This window comes from Chrysoperla carnea, chromosome 1, assembly GCF_905475395.1.
Source record: "Chrysoperla carnea chromosome 1, inChrCarn1.1, whole genome shotgun sequence".
Classification (NCBI taxonomy): domain Eukaryota; kingdom Metazoa; phylum Arthropoda; class Insecta; order Neuroptera; family Chrysopidae; genus Chrysoperla; species Chrysoperla carnea.
The window spans coordinates 30905872-30929848 of NC_058337.1; the positions used below are offsets into that span (position 1 = coordinate 30905872).

General features: G+C 28.9%; 1 protein-coding gene across 1 annotated transcript in view; it reads right to left on the reverse strand.

Annotated features, from left to right (window-relative positions):
- The window catches only part of LOC123292383 (proteoglycan Cow), a 519906-nt gene extending 496149 nt beyond the window's left edge, over positions 1–23757 (reverse strand). Inside the window, exon 1 of the mRNA XM_044873060.1 lies at positions 23616–23757. Coding sequence (XP_044728995.1) covers positions 23616–23717 — 102 coding nt within the window. The 5' untranslated portion in view covers positions 23718–23757. The remainder of the gene's footprint in view (positions 1–23615) is intronic.
- Between the last annotated feature and the right edge of the window lie 220 nt (positions 23758–23977).

The following is a 23977-nucleotide window of genomic DNA, read 5'->3' on the forward strand; positions in this document are numbered from 1 at the left end:
CTGTAAAATTTTAGAATTTTACTTTTAGTGATTGATATTGACACACGGTAATTAATCTCTTTTATAACTACATGCAATGATAAATATATTAAAATGTATTTAATTATTAATTAATAAACCACATCCTTGCGTGGAAAATACATAATTTTAAATATTTAGGTATAATGCTTATTGGATAGAGTTTATATGATATAAAATATTTATGTATGGCCGTGCACTGTCCAAAATGGTTTTATAAATAAAACATAGCACATGTAATTCATAATTAATTATTTACCTAACCCATGTCATGTGTGTATATGTGTGTGGTATATGGGCCACTGGATTTCTAATTCATCACGGAAATGATGTTGCTATTACAAGCTTTAAACATGTATGCTGATCAATTTTTTATTCTATCATCCAAATCTAACAGAATTTAAAAGTATTTTTTGTGAATACAGGTTTTTAAAAATTTGAAACAATAAAATTCTAACTAAATCTAATTTATTTCTAATAGACAAAAATGTCATATTTTTACACAATATATATATGAAATATATCAAGGTATACTAAATTTAGCCCCAAGTTTGTAATGCTTAAAAATATTGATGCTACCAACAAAATTTTGTTGTGGGTGTTCATAAAATCGCCTAACTAGTACATTTTCGATTGTCCGTCTGTTTGTCTGTCGTCTGTCATCACGATAACTCAAAAACGTAAACAAATATCAAGTTGAAATTTTTAAAGCGTGCTTAGGACGTAAAAAGTGAGCCCAAATTCGTAAATTGGCATATAAGTCGGTAAATTGGGTCATGGGTCCGCAGGACCCATCTTGTAAACCGTTAGACATAAAATTTAAATGTAAAAAATGTTCCTTACAAAAAAATAAGCAACTTTCGTTTGAAACATTTTTTCGTTAACATACTGTTTATCCGTAAGAGCGCAAATTAGAATTAAATTATATGTGTGTGATTTGTATGTATGTGTGGCTTGTATCCACCTTTCTTTACTTACGTTACGAAAAAAACAAACGATCGCGTAATCAACACTGTCTATACATGGTATTTCCCCAATTAACTCGGTCAATTGTTTGTTTTCACTTGCTAATTTTAATATAAAAAATATAATGTTCAAAAGCTTTCAAAATTTAGTAAAATATTTAAGGTATGAAACTCTAAAAATGTCAATTAGTAAAAAATACATTTTTCTTGATTCCCTGGCATAAATTACCGTCATTCTTCCCATAATTATTTTTCGATATTTTCAGATTTTACAAAGTTTTTATACCCTGTATATATGACATATGTATATCATGTTATAAAAATTTTAGTCCCCTGTTTGCAACGCTTAAAAATATTGATGATAGGAATAAAATTTTGGTATAGGTGTTCATAAAACCACTTAATTGTTCATTTCCGGTTGTTCGCCTGCTAGCACGATAACTCAAAAATGAAAACAGATATTAAACTGATATTTTAAAGCATGCTCAAAATGTAAAAAGTCAGTTTGAGTTCGTAAATGAGCAACATAGGTCAATTAGGTCTTGGATCCGTAAGACCCATCTTGTAAACCACAAGAGATAGAACAAAAGTTTGAATGTTACATTATAACAAAAATTAAATACTTTTGTTTGAGACATTTTTTCGTAAACATCAAACTTTGGTGTCCTGCATTTTCTCCAAAACTTTGCTTTTTCTCCAAACTTTGAAAATTTTCCGATAGGTTCAACTTGTGATCTAGTGAAATATTTTCGAAAAACGAAAAAAAATTCTAGAAAATAGTTTCGAAGAACTTTGTAAACCAAAATGGCGGCCGAAAGACAGATTATTTCAACAATTAACTCAGACAATTGTTTGTTTTCACTTGTTTATCAATAAATTATGTTATGAGGTAAGCATAGATGATTTCCATAAGGAGAGAATTTTATAATTTTACAAAGAGTTTTTAGGGTACCGGGCTGTAAAAATAATAAGGCACAAAATTCGTTTTTCCCGAAGTTAAATCAAACAGAAAATTTTAATTGGGCCAAACTTATGTTTAAAATGAATAATGTTTGTAACTAAATTATGAAGTCAATCAATTCAATTTTGAAAGTTATAATCACGTTTGGCTTATAAATCAAACAGTAAAACGCATTTTTTAATTTCTGTTTTCCGAAAATAAGTATTCCAAATAAAATCGAAAACAAATGTTCTAAAAAAATAAAAAGGTATTGTGTTGTTCAGAATATATGAGCTGAAGTGTATTTCCAAGTTATAGTTTGTAAACTTAGATAACTCACAATTAGTGTTGTAGTTAGCAAAGTGTTACCAACATAAAGAGCAAACAATACAGACTAATAAAGTTACATTATACACTTACTATACTACCTATAGCGGTGACAATAGATAGCATGCAAATTATTTCGTAGATAAAATTTAGGTTTTCCTTACCTACAATGCTACAATAAAATTAATTTTTCATATCAAATTTTTTAATCAGCCTCAAAATAAGAAACATAACATTTACACTTGCGTGAGTGTAATGAAATTAATTCCACCGAACCTTTAAGATTATGCAAGTCACCGCTACTACTATAAATGTGAAAGTTTGAATGTTTGTATGTTAAGTAGTAAGATGTTTGGATGTTTGTTACAAAATCACGGAAAAACGGCTGAACGAATTGGAATGAAATTTACAAAGATAGTTTATTACTTGGATTAATAACACATAAGATACTTTTATCCCGGAAAAATGTTAGGTTCCTATGGGATTATCAAAAAATCAATTACAGAACGAATCTACTTGAAAGTTGGTGTCTTTTGGAACATTATCCCGGGATAATAGGGACTTAAGCTACTTTTACTTTAGATAAAGAATTAGAGTTCCACAATAAAAAATTAAAACCCATGAAGTGTGAATAAAAGAGTTAGCAGGCTGCAATTTTAACTATCCGTGTTGACCTAAAAATTGATCAAATAGCAAAAAATATCATGGATCTAGGATTTCATCCCAAAATTCATTCTTTAAACCATTAGATATGCAAGGGAACTTGAACAAAAAATTGGACGTAATTTTTAATAATTCCTACAAAAGAAGGAGAACTACTTAATAGATCTATCACGATAAACCCATTAATAAAAGGCCGTATCACAAAAATAGGTATAAAGCTAGCGTTCGGAATTCAAATAGTAAAAGTACAAGACAAAAATATATGTTGGCAAAGTGCTGATGTAGTCCAAAAATACTGTGATGATGCTTTTGTTTAAGCTACACCTCTAAAGCAGATACGGAAAGTAGGAAAAATGCAAAAATAATTTCATTTATTGAATATCTTTCTACAAGTATTGTCGAATGTCGGGCAATTTCCACGCCGTATAAAAACAATCAAAATTTTTTGTAGTTTTTTCATTAAAACTTCTAGCCAAGAATTAACTTAAATTATTCCATTGGCCGCTCCAATTTTGGACCTATTAAAAATAATTCCAAAAAATTTCCTCTGGCTTTATACCAATAAATAAACAAGAATTAAATATAATATTTTTGACTAATTAAAAGTAAAATTATTCCAAGGCAATTGAATTAAGATCAAATATGCAAAATAATTGAAAATAGTTAAAGCACGTATAAGATATTAAACATTTAAATGTTTAATTAACCTGATATGTTTAGGTAATTGTACATAAGTGGAGCAGAGGAGTGTGTGATTTTAAAAACGGTGAAAACATTATCCCATCCACTTTTCCAAACTATCTTTTAACATCTTAAACTAAATATATAACAAAATTAATTGCGTTTTTAAGGAAATTAAATTAATTAAGTTAATGCCTTATGGGTTTTAACTCGTTTAACTCGGGAAAAAATGCGTTTTACTGTTTGATTTATAAGCCAAACGTGATTTGGCAAACGTGGCACATTTCTCTGCCCTACTTTGATTTTTTATAAATAAATAAATAAATATATATATATATATATATATATATATATATATATATATATATATATATATATATATATATATATATATATATATATATATATATATATATATATATATATATATATATATATATAAATTTAAGTGTAAGCATATATATATATTATACAGATGATAAGACATTTATTATACTAAGTAATTAATACAAGCGGCACGAAAATTATTTTTAGCATTTCAAATAAAACCAAACGAAGGTAGTTTATAATTAAAATTGATATTCTTGTTTAATAACAATTCCACTTCATAGACACAGACAAATATTATCACTCTTCATTAAAATATAGCAATGTTAGTGATGAGTGTTTATGAGTGACACTAATTTTTAATTGTTTAGTTTAAATGTCATAACTTTCATCTCTCGACAAATACTTTTTGAAAACTACTATGCTTTTTATAATAGAGTTAAATATTTGTCCTAGAACTTGATGTGCATTTCATAGCCGTACAATTTTTCATTGCCAAGTTAAAAATTCACTAATAAATGATCCTTTTACAAAATTTATCGTATTTTTGACAGGAATCGAGTAAAATGAAATAAAAAATGTTTTTTAATGTATAAGTTTTGTATATACAAATTGAACTAAAATAGTTTAGATTCCGTTTACAATATCTCGAGAACGAAAAATCACCCTACGGCTATGAAACGCGCAAGCAAATAGGGTTCCAATGATCATAACAGGTCATAGATTATAACTTCTTTTCATATACCATAACGTTCATTCCCATGATCACTGAATTAATTCCTTTTTACGTCCATCATTGCAATGATAATTATTCAATTTATAACAGATTCATATCTCAATTTCATAAACAGTGATCATAATATTCCATTCTTATTATAGATATATAAATCATTCACTATAACTCATCACATTATCAATAGATAGATATCCAATATCATTTTTATTTAAATAGCCTTTAAAAGATACAGAGGTAAAATTTGAACAGTTACCAGGATATTCTCGAACAAGTGTAGTACTAATTTAAAAACATTTTAAATAAAATTGATAAAAATAACTAATATAGAATACACAGAAAAGCAGTGCTACAAATTTAAAATAAACCCTTTGAAATAAAATATTAAAACAGCAAATTAAAAAAAAAAACAGAACATAGTAAGTGTCATATATCACAGTTTTTACAATCACAATAAATTCACAATCACAAAGCTTCACAATGATATAGGGCGGAGAGGATGGCTCAGATATTCGGGCCATCTGGCACATTTGTACAGCGTATCGTATCCGACTCCATCAATCAAACCATGGTCTGCGTATACTTGCGTGCTATTCCTAAAGACTTTGCGACTCCATAGTTCTTAGATAGTGCAAGATCCGAGCGAAGTAACAGCAAATGGATCCAACGAAACTCTGTAGCCTTTCGTGGTTAACACAGCAGCATGTAGGTTTTATTTTTTGAATTTTTGCTACCAAGCAACCTCTAAAGCACCCGGAGCATCCTCAAATAGAATGCAAATGTCGATGATCTATGCTTCCTTTCTAGATTCATCCAGAACCACGAGGTCAGGACGAAGAGTATTGTTTACGAAGGATACTTTTCTGTTGATATTCCCACAAGCATTGAATTAATTCTTTTTTACGCCCATCATTACAATGATAATTATTCAATTAAAATAGATGCATATCTTAATTTCATAAACGATGTTCATAATATTCCATTCGTATTATAGATATATAAATCATTCATTATAACCCATCACATTACCAATAGATAGATAGATATCCCATAGCATACTATAACTATACCTACTACCAAACCATACAAATTGTACGTTGTCAATTATTAAATGTGGCTGAATAATTTAATACTTGTTAAGTTTTCGTGTTCAATTATACATAAATACAAATGTAACACGGTATATATGTATACTGTATGTTTTTTGTAGTGATATTACCAAACCTTTAGCTGTGTGTTTTTCGTCGTCCTCTCGACAAGACGATAAGACGATAATTTTACTTTATTAAAGAAAGTACTAGAAAGGTAGATTAAGGGTTGAATTAATTACTTATTTATTAACTTATTTATTTATTGTTCATAAATAAGGGCTGACTGACCAGCCCTGTTCAAACATTTAACTGACTGACTGTCATAACTGTTATCTATATGCAATATACAAGCTCTAAAAAAAATTTCAGTTTTGATAAATTCAATTAAATAATATACCACGGAAATCATAAATGAATCTGATGTATTTATTGTTCATAAATAAGGGCTGACTGACCAGCCCTGTTCTAACACCTAACTGACTGACAATCATAACTGTTATTTATAGGCAATATACAATCTGTATAACAATTTTCAGCTTTAGTAAATTCATTTAAGTATCTATATATATCTGATCCCTGTTCTATCGTTCGCTTGACGGACCGCAGTATGTGTGTGTACACAACTACTATAACCAATCCTCAAATGATCAGCTTTAGTAAATTCAACGTATTTTTTTTGGTCTGGCTCTTAATCCAATGATAGTAAGCTTTTTCAAAAAATCACAAAGAATCTTTTAATGTCAAATGTAGTAGTAAAATCTAATGTCTTTTTCATCTTCATACTTATGAACAAACGTTATTATTAAAAATGCGAACAATTTTCCTAGCAAAAGCGACTAATCGCCTACTCCAGCTCATACACAGGAGTCTGTAATATGCAATTTGTAACTCCATATATTTGTATATTTATGATGAGAATGAAATACGCTTATCATTTTAATCACTATATATAGTTGTAAAATAATGTTCGATAGACATTAAAACAGGCCACGTTTATTGAGTTCCAAGGTCTGTGTGTGTAGTTTCAAGGTCTGTGTGTAAGAAGTATATCCAAGGTCTGTGTGTGTATCATCCGAAAAAAACAATTTAACACGATGACAGGTGAATTTTTTGGAAACTAGAATAAAAAAAACTCCGAAAAACATGTTAAACAAGAACAGTTCCTTGGCCAGAATATTATTGGTTAAATTATCGATCTGTATCTTATATATTTTAACGCGCAATTCTTGTGTATATATATACATATTAAAAAGATGGAAGCGCTAGAGAAATATTGTGAGTTGTGGAAGCTAAGTGTAAATGTGAAAAAAACGAAAATGATGATTGTAAGTAATGGGCGAAAGAGCAGTGCAAATGAGGTATGGAAATTTAAAGAACATGTGATAGAGAATGTGGGAAACTTCGAGTATCTGGGTGTGATATTATCACGGAATGGGAGTTGGAATGAGCATGTGGAACGAATATGTGATAAAGCGCAAAGAGTATTAATGAGTGTTAGGCGGTATGTGTATAGGTATGAGAATTTTCCCGTAAACGTGATTGTAAAAATGTGTAATGCCTTGGTACTACCAATCCTTACTTATGGCTGCGAAATTTGGGTGAATAATAGCGCCAAATATAAGGATCACTTTAAAAGGGTTAATGTTGTTATGCATAACTTTTTTAAAGAAATCTTATGTGTACCTAAATCCATACCTAATTCGGCAATTAATTTAGAGTTGGGAACGAAAAGTGTGGAATATCTTTGTATACAGAAAGCTATAAATTATCGTTACAGAGTACAAACCAGCGACAAAAATCTGCAAATAAACTGTATGAATGAAGAATCAATGGGTAAGCTGGATGAATTATTGGATGAACGAGGGCTGAATGAGTTGCACGAATGTAATAAATTATTAACAAAAAAAATAATTAAACAACTTGCTCTTAGTGAGTACCTGAGTGATATCAGCGTAAAGGAATCCTTGCAAATATTCACTATGTTACACCACTACGAGCAAGGAGCAAGGTATCTGAGTATAAGTGAGAGGAGTGAAAGGTATGTGATTGCAAGTTTTCGTATGTATGGGTTTAAATGGAACAGCAAGAAAGAAGAGGGTGTTAGAGTGTGTGCCATGTGTGACGCGGTTGAAAGTATAAAACACTTGATAGAAGATTGTCCTGGAACTGCAGGTGTAGAAAGAGATGAGCTTATTCGCCTAAACATATACTCTGCCACAGATATTTTGAATGTGTCCGAACAGGCTAAAATAAAACCCGTGGTAGCCTACCTTAAACACATCTTAAAAAAAAGGGAGTCGTACATCAAATGAAGCCGTCTATGTTTCCATTTTTATATTAGAATGATTATTTTCATTAATTTTTATTGCAATTGATGTTTTATTTCTATTATTAATATTATTTTTGTTATTTATTTTATTTTTAAGTTTTCATTTTGATTGATACAAGTTTATTTTCTTTTAATTATTGTATAAATTGATTTTTTACGTCAAATAAAGTTAAATATATATATATACATATTATTTATATGTATATATCGGCGATCTTGGATATGGTTCGAACGTTTCATGAAAATGAGTATGTAGGGGTTTTTTGGATCGAAAAGGCAATCTAACTAAGTTTCATTTTTAAGAAACGTCATTTTATGCGTCATTTCATGAAAAACTGAAACATACACTGCAAAATAGGACTCATCCTGACATCTATTGGTAGTTGACGAAATAAAGTAGGTACATTACTGGGACATTCAAATCGGTATTTATGTGGAGTTTTAAACGGTTCTTATATTAGTGATAAAATTTGTGTCTTTTCAACTAAAAAAATTCTGAGCAAAGTTCTCGGTCATCCAGATATTGTTGTCAACTTGTTTTTGGTTATATCACAAGTAATAAAAAAATGAATTAAAACACAAAAGTTTTAAGGACACGCTAAAACAGCTAGTTAACAGCATCTGAAATAATATTTCAAAGTTGCTGTCGCGAGAAGCCATTGAAAAATTGAGAAATTGACATGAAAATTAAATGCATAACTTACCTCCAACAGCTACTACACTATAAAACTATAGAATATAATTCACTATAGAATAAAACTCCTTTATATTTTACTATCCTTGAGTAGAAGTTTAGGCTTCCTACGACTGTTGCCACCCATGCGTACAGCACCATTCTGAGAATAGAAAATGTGTAGGTACAGTTTTATATTTCATTACATTTACAGAATATTCCACGAACTACACAAAGGATATACCTAATATTCTATTCTATTAACCATGTACACAAGTACCCTGATAAAATTTGTGTATAAAAAGTATATGCAAACTCTGATGCCCGATTAATGAATTAAACTTGAATCTTGGTGTGCGAATTTACTAAAAAACTTGTATCACATAAATTGCTTTAAAATCACAAAAAAAAATATTGTAATTTTTCTCAACTTGGCTTGAAGTCTTAGTTTTGACCTGGGCTAAGCTCCTAGTAACTGGCAATACCATACGTTATATAGTTAACGGGACACTTACTTTCAATGGCATTTTACCTAACGCTAAAACCGGGCTTTAGTAGTTTGTTTAATGGCTCCAAGGTCAACAAAGAGGGGTGGGATGTGTCCTGTAGTTTTTGGTAAGAGATTCGCAGAGGAAAACCGTTCTTTTCGACATTTTATGGCTATACACATCTGTACAACCCCTCTAAACCAATCCAGAGTGTTGAAAATTAATATGAAAGTTGACTTAGAAAACTTCCCAGCATCCTTTCCCCTTTTATATACCACAAAATCAGATGTTTTCACAGTTTTTTTAGGGTTTGCACACCTCTTCTACCCCACCAAGTTGATTTAAAGATTTGAAAATTTTTTTGTAAATTAATTTAATGTCAAGAATATAATTTGAAAGCGTCTATTTTCCAGCCCTCATTTTATGTTGAAATACTATGCATTTTCACGACAAAGCTTCCACCGAAAGAAATATTGAATGTAAAAAGGTATATATTTTTTTTTTTTAAATTCTAATGGTCCCAATCTATTTTTTACATATGCTGAAATACAGAAAGTCAAAATTTTAGACAAATAAAAATTTAAAAAACACTCTGGCAGAGTAATATTCAGACAATTAGGTCGATATTCTCGGACAGATACTTGAAAATAAAAATAAACATTCCCAATACCTCATCAAATCATATCAAACTTTAAACCTCTAACAAAATATTTTGACCTTTAACTAGAATTACAGACAAAATACAGTTAGTTACAAGTCACCATTTTACACTGAAAGTGCAAACTCTTTTCAAAATTGAAACAAACATATACTTTCATGAAATTATAAAAGCACCAACAAATACAATATATGCCTTCTACATTATACCTTTAAATAAGATTTACAAAGGAACACATAAGGAAGGCCCGTTTTAAAGAACGTTAACGTATTTGCTACCTACAGTAAAATAATATACGAAACTCAATTGAAGCAAAAGGATTTGATAACTAAATATGTTTTCCTTACAGAAATAGAATGAAAACATTTCTATAAATGGGTCAAAAAAATATATCACTATAAAATTTTCATGCGAATAATTTTCATCCGATTTTCTGGAACCATTGAATTGGCACCGTGTGTGAATTTTGTTGGAGGCGTTTTCATGGTAACGATACACTACTTTAATTATAGAATTGTATGGATGCATATATGTATGGATTGCATTTATGACTTACATTGAAAACTTAATATTATTGTCTAACAAATTTAAATAAATAATTATGATAATTTACATTTAAAAAATAATATTAATGCAATTTGATTTCTTATTTTTACAATTTTTTATGCATGAAGTTTAATTAATTAGTGTTTTTCAATAATTTTAATTCGACATTCACTATAACATTTACATGAAAAGAATTGCAAATTAGTCATAACAGCTTCCTTTAACGCCAAAATTTTTCACCGGAACCGCTGGCATCGATTTTATTGTCCCTACCATTGCGTAGTCACAACGAATAGCTACATTTTATGGTTACTATATGTTAGACATAGCCAGATTAAGTGGTCGTGTCCGATATCTAGAGTATTAAAAAGGAACACAAAAATAATGTATGCATTATAAGAATACTTCATTTTCCAATATCGATTGGCAATCTGTAAAAGACATAGTGAGTGAAGAATTTACGTCTCAATCACACTGTGTTTCTTATAAGCCTCTGCTACGTAGCTACAAAAAAGATCAAACCATTGCTTAATTTAATTATTTGACGGCTAATTTCTTAATTTTTTTAATTTGAATGCTGAAATTATCTGAGGACTTATCAGCTATTTTTCATGAAAATCTTTTCAATTGCTTAATGGTTTTCAGCCTTTTCTAGTTTGTAAATTTTTTTTCGTTTAGATAGAAGCGCAGATAATTACTTTGAACATACCTATTTGGCACAAAAATTAAATGAAACTGACGCTTGCACCATAAGTACATACTTATCAAATCATTTTATTTTTACCTGTGTACACGTGATATTGCCTTGAAATGAGTGCTATGCTTTCACTGGTTTATGGTTAGTTCTTATCGAGGATTTTTTATCAGTGTGAGACGAGTCAAAAATTTTATTTATCCGGGAAACTACTTGAAGATTCTGCGTTTTTTTTTAAATAGTCCGTCAAAATTGTTCAAATTATTTGGTTAAAATTGATAGGTATCTATTTTTTATCATTCTAATAAGAAAATAATTGATTAAGGTGGTACGAGCTTCAAGGCAAGTTTAGATTTGGGGTTGAAATTATTTGTATCTTATTTTAGACTTTGATGAAATTTGTTTTAACTTTTTTTTTTTCAATTTTCGATAATTTGAAAATTACTCCAGATATCAAAAAATTTTATTCATACTTTTCGTCTTCGTCACCATCAAAATTGAATATATATTATTATAAATTTTTATCCCCTCTACCATGCTCATACAACATTTTTTTCAATAATTTATTAAGATTTTGACTTTAATTAAATTTTTTTTTTTCATTTCCACCGACTAGTTTTGGAGAAATCTGTGAAAACATGTCATCCACCTACCGTTTTACCATTAAACCAATGTTAAATATGCCCACTGTTGAAGACATTTATTTATTCAAATAAAAAAAATCAAGCTTTTTATTTAAAATTGCGTTGGTGCTCATACATCTTTAACTGAACAACAATTGCAATGTTTCAAGTTCAAGAAAGTTTCATGTAAATTTCCGGACAACGACCATTTTGCCGAATGTCGGACAATAATTGTAAGAATAAACATATTTGAAAACTGAATTCAACTCAAATCACTTTTTGAATAAAGTAATTAATTTATAGTTTGCCTATATCCATTTGAACCATAGACATAGAAGAATAGACCACGCTAGTAACGGACGATCGTTTAAGTGGGATTCCAGACCTGGTAAAAAGAGAACGATGCTCTGATGTACCTGTTTTCTCTTTTTTGGGCGTTGCTTACTGGCGCACTTGTCCACTTTCAGTAAGCTCTTGTCCAAGACTGTTAATGCGCAAACGCAACTAAAAAGAAACAAAACGTACGTCAGAGCATCGTTCTCTTTTTATCGAGTCTGGGCAGATCACGCCCACTTCTTCAGTCTATTCTTACATGTCTATGATTTGAACACGTGGCTATTTTTAATTTACCACACTGTTAATATATTTTATACATACACCCACACATATGATATGTAGATAGCTTAAATACAAGTTTATGGCACATATTTTGTAAACTTTAAACCACCAATTGAATTAGTTTTCGTTATATCTCGATTATTGGTTTTTCTTTCTAAGCATTCATGGTAATTTAGGTAATAATAAATAGTTGAAGATAAGAAAATACATGCAGAGAATTACCTAATTCAGAAATATATATTCCTATTTACTTTGAAAATAATATTTCATATACAACATTCATATAGGTATACTGGAGGGAAACACTTATAAGGCCTCTATATACAAAATATACGAAATCTTTGAAAGCATTCTGAGAGGCTTTGAAGTGATTGTATATAACCCAAGTTCAGGTCAGTTTTGCTACCTTTCCTTTCTCAGGTTTCTTACAAAGCGTCCAACAAAAAAAAATCCACCAAAAAGTACTTGGTTAAGTCCAACGGTTAGCATCCATGCTAATCTGGGGATGCCTACGGACAACCCCATCTAAAGCACTTGAGGTAATTCTCCACCTCCTGCCAACTGACTTGTTTGGAGAGAAATGCGCAGCAGGTGCAGCTCTCAGGCTAAATCTAGTCTCTCCCTAGACTGGGACACATTATGGTCATGCACGGATATTAAAATGATACTGACTTCCAAGATCCGTTGACTACGTTTTACCCTCTCCTTACTTCAGGAACAGGTTCTCAGTAAAGATCCCCTCCAGGCAGGATTGGGATGAGAACTTGGCTAAATCAAAGGGCGTCTTATTTTATACCGACGGATCTAAGTTAGAAAAGAGGGTGGATTGAGGGATCTTCTCTGAAAATCTAAATTTGCGTCTACCATTTCGGCTGTCGGATCACTGTAGCGTGTATCAAGCGAAAATGGTGGCTATTCATGAGGTATTTTAATGTATAAGACTGAACATCCTTAGATGCAGGAACATTACAATCTTCACCGACAGCCAAGCAACTTTTAAATCTTTCAGCTCAGTCTATCTAACGTCAAAGGTAGCACAGGACTGCCGTACGCCCCTAAATGAGCTGGCGGAACAAATGAATGTAAACCTGATATGGGAACCGGGACACAGGGACATTCTAGGAAATTGTGAGGCCGGCGATCTTGCCAGAAATGGCAAAATGCTGCCGGACACAAGTATCAATAAATATCCGAGAGTTCCATTTGCGAAGACCTTCCAAAGATCTTATATCACCTTCTATCACTATTGGGTAGCGCTTTGAAAAGAACAGCAAATTATTTAAAAGGCTCATTTATTAAGAACATTCAAAATGCTCATTTGTTTTTTAACAGAACATCAAATCACGTATTTGATATTTTTAATTCTTGGTCGCGAAATTCAAGTTACTTCAAAAATAAATGGTGGAAAAAGTCAAACAATTTTCAACCAGTAAAACCATTAGAAGGATCACATTAACGAGTCAAATCGAGTAGTGATTTAAATATTAGTCAAGCGTTAGCGAATTGTCGGCCAAATAGTAAATTGAAAGTACAAACAACAGCGAATCCATCGCCATTAAAACCAAAAGAAATAGAAAAAATTGTTCACTAAAATTATATAAAATGTGAGGATACTTATGAAGATATTCTACCGATACATAAACACATTAATGCCGACGACATTGATATGAAACTATTTTAGTTTTGCCAAGTGCAACAGCGAATAAATAAGTTAAATGTCCTTCCATTATTAATATTGAAGATAATTTTAATAAACGAAATGATTACAGCGTATTTGAATATCTTGAGTTATTACCACACAAGAATCTATTTTACGATGAAGGTTGAGATATGTTTTAAAGTTTATCGTTACTGCAACAATTTATAATTATTATATTATGTAATATTTTTTGACATTATTTCGATAAAAGTTTATTAGAGACATATATTAAAGCAATTGAATATATAGAGGTAACTCCTATTTTCTGTTGATAATTTCTTGTAAATTAAATTTTAAGATTATTATTTATTACCAAAACTATTGTGTGAATATTATTGATAACAATTTACGTAATGAATTTTCATAATTTAAAAAGTTATTGTTGCGTATAGGATGGTTCGGAATTCGATAGGCATAGTTTAAGTAATTCTTTGACATATTCCATATTCTTTGACATATGAAGTGCTTTATACAATTTAAAATGCTTTATAAAATTTTGGCTAAAATTCCATTGTTCAAAGATATTAACGGAGATTGGCTGCGAATCTATATGTCTTTTACTTTATTAATCAGCACAGAGAAAAAACATTTCTTGATTCAATAATTTTAAGAAAAAAATATTCTTAAAGTCCTTAGTTATGGCAAAAAACATTTCTTGGGTTGAGATATTTTTTTTTAAAAGAATATTTTCTTTTTAATATTAAAAAAAAAATGAAATATAGAATGTTTTCTGGAGCTCTTTCCTAACAAAATGTCCTTCAGGAACGCATCTACCTTCGTATCAAATATCAAAAATCGGTAAAATATGAATTCAAAATTTCGCAATGAAATTCACAGATAAAAAGACAAATTACAATTTAGGAGGCCATATGGCTATGATTATGGCTACACTACTGATAGATATAGCTTTGTTTTTATATTATAATCACTGAATTTATATTGATTCTGTTTTCCAGAAAATGTATTTTTGTTAATAGAGGGATAAAACTTTCCTAGAATCTTCTTTATTAAATAAATGTGATGGCTCTATAAAAACTTTTTTTACACAGTTTTGCTTAATAACGTTAACACCTCCATAAAAAATTTTGTATATTTTTAACGTTCCTTTTAAATAATTCTCATATGATTTCAAATAATTGTTTTACATTACTATATGTGTTATTTTCTCATTTAATAAATCTATTGAAATAAAATAATTGCATTATATAAATATAATTAATTGATACAAATCTGATATCACCTATTCAATTTACAAATACAAATGTGTATTACAATTATATTATACCTATATATTAAATATATTTACATCCACCTACGAAATATCCTTGAAATATAAATAAAAAATTATAATGATTATATTTCTACATAAATCACTTGTGAATAAATCAGTGTTATGTGTTGATCTTATAAGCAATAAATACCTTTATTTTTTATTAATAAGAATATATTTTTTATATAAATACTTCTGATTTGACTACCCACCTAGGAAGGAACTAGAAGGTTGGTAGTTTTATTCAAATAAGTAAGTAAAATTTGCGATATACTGAGAATGAAATAATTACTTCAACGTTTTAATCTACTAAAAATATTTATTCATGATGATAAAAGAACTAGAAATACAAATACCAAATTTTGTAAGTATTTCAGTTATTTAAAATAGAGTATTTGACATACACCTCTCATATTTTGCAACCAGTAAAACTTTTGGTGATATGTGGAACTGTAGAATCCAATAAAAAAAATTTACTTTTCTTTTGAACATTTCTGCCTAGAAAAAACTTTGATTACAAATATCTCAAAAACTACTTGAAAAAAAAAAAAAAAATAGCAGTCATAGGGACTGGTAATAGAAGTGAAAACTTTAAACTTTTACTATTAAAATTTTAAATTTCATAATATTTGAATTAAAATTATCAACATCAATCTGGTTTTCACATCTATTGACACTCCGAACAACAATTATATGCATGTTTATATGGTTTTTTATTATTTAAACATATTACGGGCTGTACAAGATTATGACAAAATATAAATACAATTCAATTGAAATAACAATTAATATACAATCGTATGATTTGTGGATAGTATTTGTATTAACATAAAATTTAATGTACTTGTTGTATACGCAGCATTAATGTTACACAATACGTCAGCTTTATAGCTACAGATATACTGCTATACGCGAGTCGGCGCTCGCACAGCATGTCGGTAACGCGAACCCATAACATGTTCTCCTACTAAAAGTGCACAAAGTCACTAAAGAAGTTTTCACTTCAAAAAGTTATACCGACTTCAAAAACGTTTCTCTAAAAGTTATCAAAAAGTTTCTTATCAAAAATTTCGTACTTTTTTCAGGACCCGAAGAAAATAAGGTGATTAATTTACAGTATTTAAGTCAATTAATTTACAGTCTTTAAAAATCATCGAAGACGCTCATAACTTGGAAACGAAAATCACCCTGGAATCGCATGATTCAAGCTAACTTTATTAATTATTATTTTTATTTTTTATGGATTTCTACTTGTCAAATTTTTATACCATGTATATGAAATATGCATAGTATATTAAGTTTAGTCCCAAGTTTGTAACGCTTAAAAATATCGATACCATGAACAAAATTTTGGTATAAGTATTCATAAAATCACCTAATTAGCCCATTTCTGGTTGTCTGTCTGTCGTCTGTCGTCTGTCGCCTCTCTGTCCGTCTGTCATTACGATTACTCAAAAACGAAAAGAGATATCAAGCTGAAATTTTTATAGCGTGATGAGGACGTAAAAAGTGAGGTCAAGTTCGTAAATAAGCAACATTGCCTTGGGTCTGTAGGACCCATCTTGTAAACCGTTAGAAATAGAACAAAAGTTTAAATGTAAAAAATGTTTCTTATAAAAAAATAACAACTTTTTTTTGAAACATTTTTTCGTAAACATCACTGTTTACCCGTGAGGGCGAAAATTGTATAGTATGTATGTTATGGCTATATATATATGTAACATGTATGTATTTGTTATGTGACAAAGAAATCAACACTGTCTATACATGGTATTTCAACAATTAAGTCAATTGTTTGTTTTCACTTGTTATTACTTGTCTTTAGAATTTCATTTCAGTTTCATAATCTTAATTACTCCCTGTAACTCGATAAGAAGTAGATATATAAGAATTTTTTAGAGAGGCCTGTAAAAACTAAACAACATTCCAAACATTTGTGTCGTTTAAACTTTATATTTTACAAACTGCAATGATTATTTAATTAATTAAACAATTAAAATATTGTTGTTGTATATTTATTTATTATTATATAAAAAAATTATTTACATAATTATCATCAAGGCAATAACAATGTTATTCATTAAATAATTCATATCCTAATTATTATAATACACGTATGGTAAATGTTATATATATGTCGCGATGGATTGTCGAATTAGTTGTATTACAAAACTGTTAGCTATTTTACAAAGCCGTTATGCATAACCATTACGTTATGATTGCCATCACGTTACGTTTAACAAAACTCCTACCCAAGTTTAGAGGAAAAGTATAATGTCTTATGTGCAGACACGATAAGCGTTTGATGCAGGGCGATTATGCTAACATATAGTAGTAAAAAAGAGTAAATAATTACTGTTTCAAAAAAATGTATTGAAGTCTAAATAAATCTAAAGCTCATGACAATAGAAAACAATATTTTTTTAGAAAAACCTAAATAAAATAATAAGAAATAAATTCTCAACAATTTGTTTAAAATGAATATTATATTTTTGAATAATTTGATTAAATTTTAATTTTTATTAACAATTTAAATTTATTTATAATTTTGCATCGTTTTTGATTTGTTTTATAAACTTTTAAATTCGTTGCTTGGACTACGGGCTTTTTATGTTCACGTAGTGACTCATAAAATTGTGTTTTCATTTGAGTTACTGCTTTCATTTTTTCACTCATTTTACTTGTTAATTTTGACAAAATTTTATCTGACATTTCATTTTACATTGTTTTACATAGCCTCTAATCTAACCTGATATTACATTAAGTTTTTTACATAACTTCTAATCGCTAAACATCTTTCAACTGTGTTGCATAACAGAACTGCTTTATAAAGCAGCTTAAGGTTATGTAGAACAGCTGATTCGACAATCCATCTGCGACATATACATTGGTATACTTATCAAGTATTATTATTTAGTCATAAATAAAAAATTACAGGTATCAAATCCAGGAATTTATATATGACAAGCATTGCACTTTGTCTAAGTCTGCCAACGGAAATTTTTAGTTTTTTCGATTAGCTATTGAAAAATTTGTTTACTTTTTCGTAGAACCTTTCAAAAATCATATATGAAACATTCGCACATGTGTGGATGTGTATTAGACTGGTTCTCATGTTTAAAATATACCAAGCAGGTAATGCAACAAGCCCCAATTTAAAGAGTCCCGTTTGCACCACTTAAAAACCTTGATATCATCAGAAAACTTTCTTTGGCAAGTATAGAATTAATCAAATCAAATCAAAAACGTTAAGGAGGAAAATCATTAAGTTGATTTTTCAACCACCATCTCTACGAATCCCAATATTCCATACTTAGATTCCCTACAAAAGTAGTTTGCACCACTTTAGAAAGCTGAAACATTCAGTAAATATTTTTTTATATGTAATTAAACATTTTTAATCAGAATTGTGAGGGAGGAAAACTAATAAATGCCTTTTAACGAATTTTGTTAATTGTTTGCTAACTTTCGCCTCAATTTAAAAGGTCGCGAAAAATAATTTTGCACCACTTTAAAATCTTGATAGAATAAGAAAAATTTTTAGTTAATAATGAATCAAATAAAATCAAAAACGTTGGGGTAGAAAATCATTAGGTTGTTTTTTCGACCCCCACGAACACGGCATTTCATACTTAGAGTCCTTATATAAAAGGGGTTTTCACCGCTTTAGAGATTTCAACCTTTTTAAAACTTAATATTATTTAAGTATTAACTCATAAAACTTAATTATTTTCAATAATTTTTTTTTCAAATACAAAGGAAGCAATATATAATGCTGTACAAGGAATTTCGTATATTTATGAAAGGAGAATAAATTGTCTATTACAATATGTCTACTAGAATTGTCTGCTAGCTTCCGTTCACTTAACATAAATTTCGATGAAAGTAACAAAAAATAAGTCATGAATTGGCTATTTTTATTAATTTAGACAGTAGGTAAATTTTGGAGTAAGACACCAAGTCCACCAAATCATTATAAATTTGATTGATAGCATTTTAGCCATAAAAAGGGTGAAAACCATGAAAATGGGGTAAAAACGGTAATAAATAACTTTGCAAAGTTACTGAGGAAAAGTTTCGTGGAAATGTTGCAAATATAACGGCGAGCTAACTAAAATAACTCGATTGTTCTAAATAACTCGATTGTTCTAAATAGATTTTGCTTAGTTACCAATGAGGTGACTGTTAGATGTCCCAGAAGGTAAAAGTTAAATTTAAGGTATTTTAAAGATGTTCCCCTTTAAACAAACTAAACAGTTTTTGTTTGATATATTTTAGTTAGCTTACAAGAATGCCCAACTTATCGATTAAAATGAATCACCTTGTATATCTAGATGCAAAACTGTGAATAAATGTTATAATTTATATAAATAATACACAGAAAAACTAGAATTTTTTTTTAAATTTTTATTTTTCGCATGAATAAATATTTTTGTAATAAATCAAGCTTATGTTTCAATTTTTATTTAAATAATCATAAAATTTTAAATAATTCAAATTAAAATTACATTTTATGATAGTTTTAATAAATGTTTAATAAAATCATTCTCATGTATGAAATTACAATTAACCAAAATCATTTCATCTATGTGAAGGCCTTTTTTTTCTAGAGTAAAATATTTAGGAGAGTGAGATATGTTGTAGCCAGCATTCACTCTGTATTCACCTTTTGTATAGAAGCTCACACTCAAGAACACGCTAACATTGATTGAATTGGAATTGAAAATTTAATTTTCTGATATTACGTTGTTTTTAATTTCCTGCAGGAAATAATTGTTCTCAACACGAAAAAAAAGAAATAAAAATGTTAATATAGTTTTTAGTCAAATTGATTTGACGAATACGTTACGAATGATTTGAAAATTTTTCATAAAATGCTAAAAGACGATTACGAAACTTTGATGTACTTTTAGTCAAATCTAATTGCAAAAAATGGAATATTAAGAGAGAAACACAAAGATGGCACCCCTTTTTAGCTTTCTAGATCCAATAATTGCTTAATATTCAATATTTTGGACATTTTGCCAAGATAAATTTGTGAAAACGAACCTACTCAGGTAATTTTATTTATACTTATATCAAAATTTGGTTTCTGCAATCAATGCCCTGAAGGCATAAAACTTTAAAAGTAATGTAATTACCTCAGGGTATAAAAATTAAATATTGAAAGTACTTACTATTCGTTAAAGCACGATTGTATCAATTAGAAAATTAATTTTGGTAAGACCTCATTCTTTTCATGGCATAATTTTGACAAAAATAACTACTGCTCAAAGTTTTCTCGTATTCAAGGTCGCACATTTAATATAAACCAAAAAAAAAAAAATCATTTCAAAAATGCTTTTGTAAATTTAAATACACTGACAATTATGATAAAATTAAACAAAATAATTTTTTTAATGATCATAATTATGAGAACTTTCATATAATTAATGGAATTTCATAAACTATTCATATTCAAATAATAATAATAATAATAATAAAAATACCCTCCCTAAGCGATTATACCTCAAGAATATGATGTAAAGAACTCGCTTAACAGGTAAAAGGATATATTGACATATAAGTAAAATATTCAGACGTCCCATCACACAAGTGACACAATCTTTTAAATAATGGATGGTATCAATTTTTTAGATACAGAGAAATTAAAAAATAATGGTACTTATGAAGTTGGATTACTTTTTATTTAAATGGAGAATACGTGTTTCGACAACCAAGTAGTCATCATCAGTATGAATTAGCTAATCGTAATTACTCTTATTGTTTAGTTACTCGTTGCTAACTAAAACGGACTTCAGTCCGCCACCAAATTAGCAGCGAGCTACATACACAATAAGAGTAATTACTATTAGCTAATTCATACTGATGATGACTACTTAGTAGTCTAAATACGTATTTATATAATACAAAAAATTGATCTAGGAAATTGGGGCAAAAATCGAAATTTATGATGCATGTATTTTACATATAAACCTTCCTCTTAAAACACTTTATGTATTAAAAAAACCGCATCAAAATTCGTTGCGTAGTTTTAAAGATTTAAGCATACAGAGGGACAAGTAGACAGCGGGAAGCTGCTTTGTTTTGTACTATGTAGTGATTTGTAAGAATTTGTTACAATGTTTATCTCTGTCTCGTATAAATTTAAATGTCATCCTTAAGCGTGAAAAAAAATCAATAAAATATTTTTATGAATTTCTATATTCTAAGAGTTTGTGCACAATAATTTTTAACATACAATTTTGTGTAAATTGCCTATATTTTTAAATAAATGGTATTTATTTTTGATAGTGTGAAGTTGGCGTTTAGCTCTGTTCTGCACCCAACGATTCGTATATGAAATCATCAAGGGCCTTCAATATGATCAGAATAGTAATACCGCTCATAAAATTAGAATTTCAAACATATTGAAACAAACGAATTAATACGAGAATTTAAGCGTAATTTTTTTTTAGCAAAATTTAACAAAATATTTAAAATTAGGTTAAACGAGATTTACTTCGGGTCTGGAATTAAGAAGTTTTCCTTTTAATATGCGTTACATATTTTGATCTAATGAAATTGTCATAATTTAACCACGGAAAAAAAATGAGTATGAAATTAGAAGCCTCATTGTTGTGCCTTACTGTAGGTGAATTCAAGAGGATTTTTATAAAACAGCTGGTTAAAACAGCTCCTTTCGTACCTTATGAATCATAAAAATATTTAAACGTACAAATATTTAAAGAGTAAAGGATTTGAATTTTTATGTAATTTTAAAAACCGAAACAATATTTTCTTATTTATGCCGGGGATTAAGTATTTAAATTGAAACAATGATAAAACAACGCTGTTGAAGACAAAAATATAAGTTAAAGTTTAATTTTAAAACAGGTTTTTTTCATATTTCATTGATGCAGAAACCGCATTTCAGTATTACGAAATGATCCGGTTAATCGTTCAATATTAAAAGAAAATGTGTACCTAGTCAATTTATATAGTAAATCTTACCGGTACTTGAACTGCAAAAATATCGAAAAATGGCTCAATCAATTAAGCTACAGAGATTATAAGAATGTGTCAATTTTTCCATATAAATAAATCATTAAGTACGACCGTCAAGACAATTTTAGACTTGGGGTTGAAATTATTTGTACCCTTATTTTCATCTTTGATGATGAATTTTGTTATAACTTCATGAATGTAGACGAAAAATAAGAATAAAATTTTTCGATATCTACCTTGGTTTTCAAAATTTTCGACATTTTGAAAATTACTCCAGATATCGAAAATAATTATTCTTACTTTTTGTCTTATATTGTCAAGTTATGACATAATTTATCATGAAAATTATCAAGGTTTTAACTTTAATTTTTTTTTTTTTTTTTTTTTTCCAACGACTAGTCTTGGAGATATCTATAAACATATCATCCATTTACCATTTTTCCATAAGACTAATCTAAATATGCCTACATTTAAAGTGTGTATCTATTTAAATTATCAAGCAAGCAACCCCCCCCCTCCCTCCTAAAATTTTCAAAATTGATTTAGACTTAGTCCAACTACATCTCAAAAAAAATCAAGCTTTCTATCCAAAATTGCACGTTCGCACATCCTTAATATATCGAATTGTATTAGATTTCACGTTTAATATAGTGGCAATTTATAAATATTAGCCTAACATGAAAAATGGAAAGACATTTTGAATACGTGATCGCATTTTAGATGATAATTTGTCTAGTTTAGTGGACCTCACTGATAGTACTGATACAAGCTTCGGCTCTCGATACTGTATGACAATAGATGCGAAATTTTACGTTTACGTTAAGCCAACTGAGTTTGTATCTATTATTTAATATATTATACCATGGGATTGATAATCTTACTATTTAAGAAAATACCGAATTTTAGAATTTTTCTTTTATCAATCGGCGATAACACATTTTAAGCCTACATTTTTACCTGTCAAAGAGATATCTGAATATTTTACTCGTACTCCAAATATATGTACACAAAAATAAATAATATATCCAAGAGTAACCTGATCATTGGATACTTTATGGCCACCTGTCTGTGTGTACAAAACAGAAAAGTGTTTTTTACTACATTCCAATGTAGGCGTCGTGTAATGTTTATTGCATAAAAGCTTTTAAAAACAAAACAATATAGCAAAAAAAAAATAAAAATAAAAACAAACAAAACCATCACACATTACAATCACAACATGTAGAACCGGCGGGTAAAAGCATGGATACAAGTATATATAAATTGATGTGTGGAGAGAACATACCTCATCAGCAAATTCAAAATCACCTTCAAATTTCCTTTTACGTTTAGCATCCGAAACAACCACTAATAATCCAATAATTATAAAGAACCACACAAATTTCATTGTTTAAATAATTTTTTTTTTTATTTAACAAAAATCACACATAAATATAAAAATTATTAAATAACCCACTAAAATATAATTGAATCAACAAAAAAAAAAACACAACAATGGAAAAATCGAATTCAATAATTGATTGAATTCAATAATGTAACTGAAAATTATAATTATTTTCACCGATCAGTTTCAAATAACACCACTTTATTTATAATCAACAACGTTAGCTGTGAAAAACACGATAATGTGATCAGAAAGGTTTCACG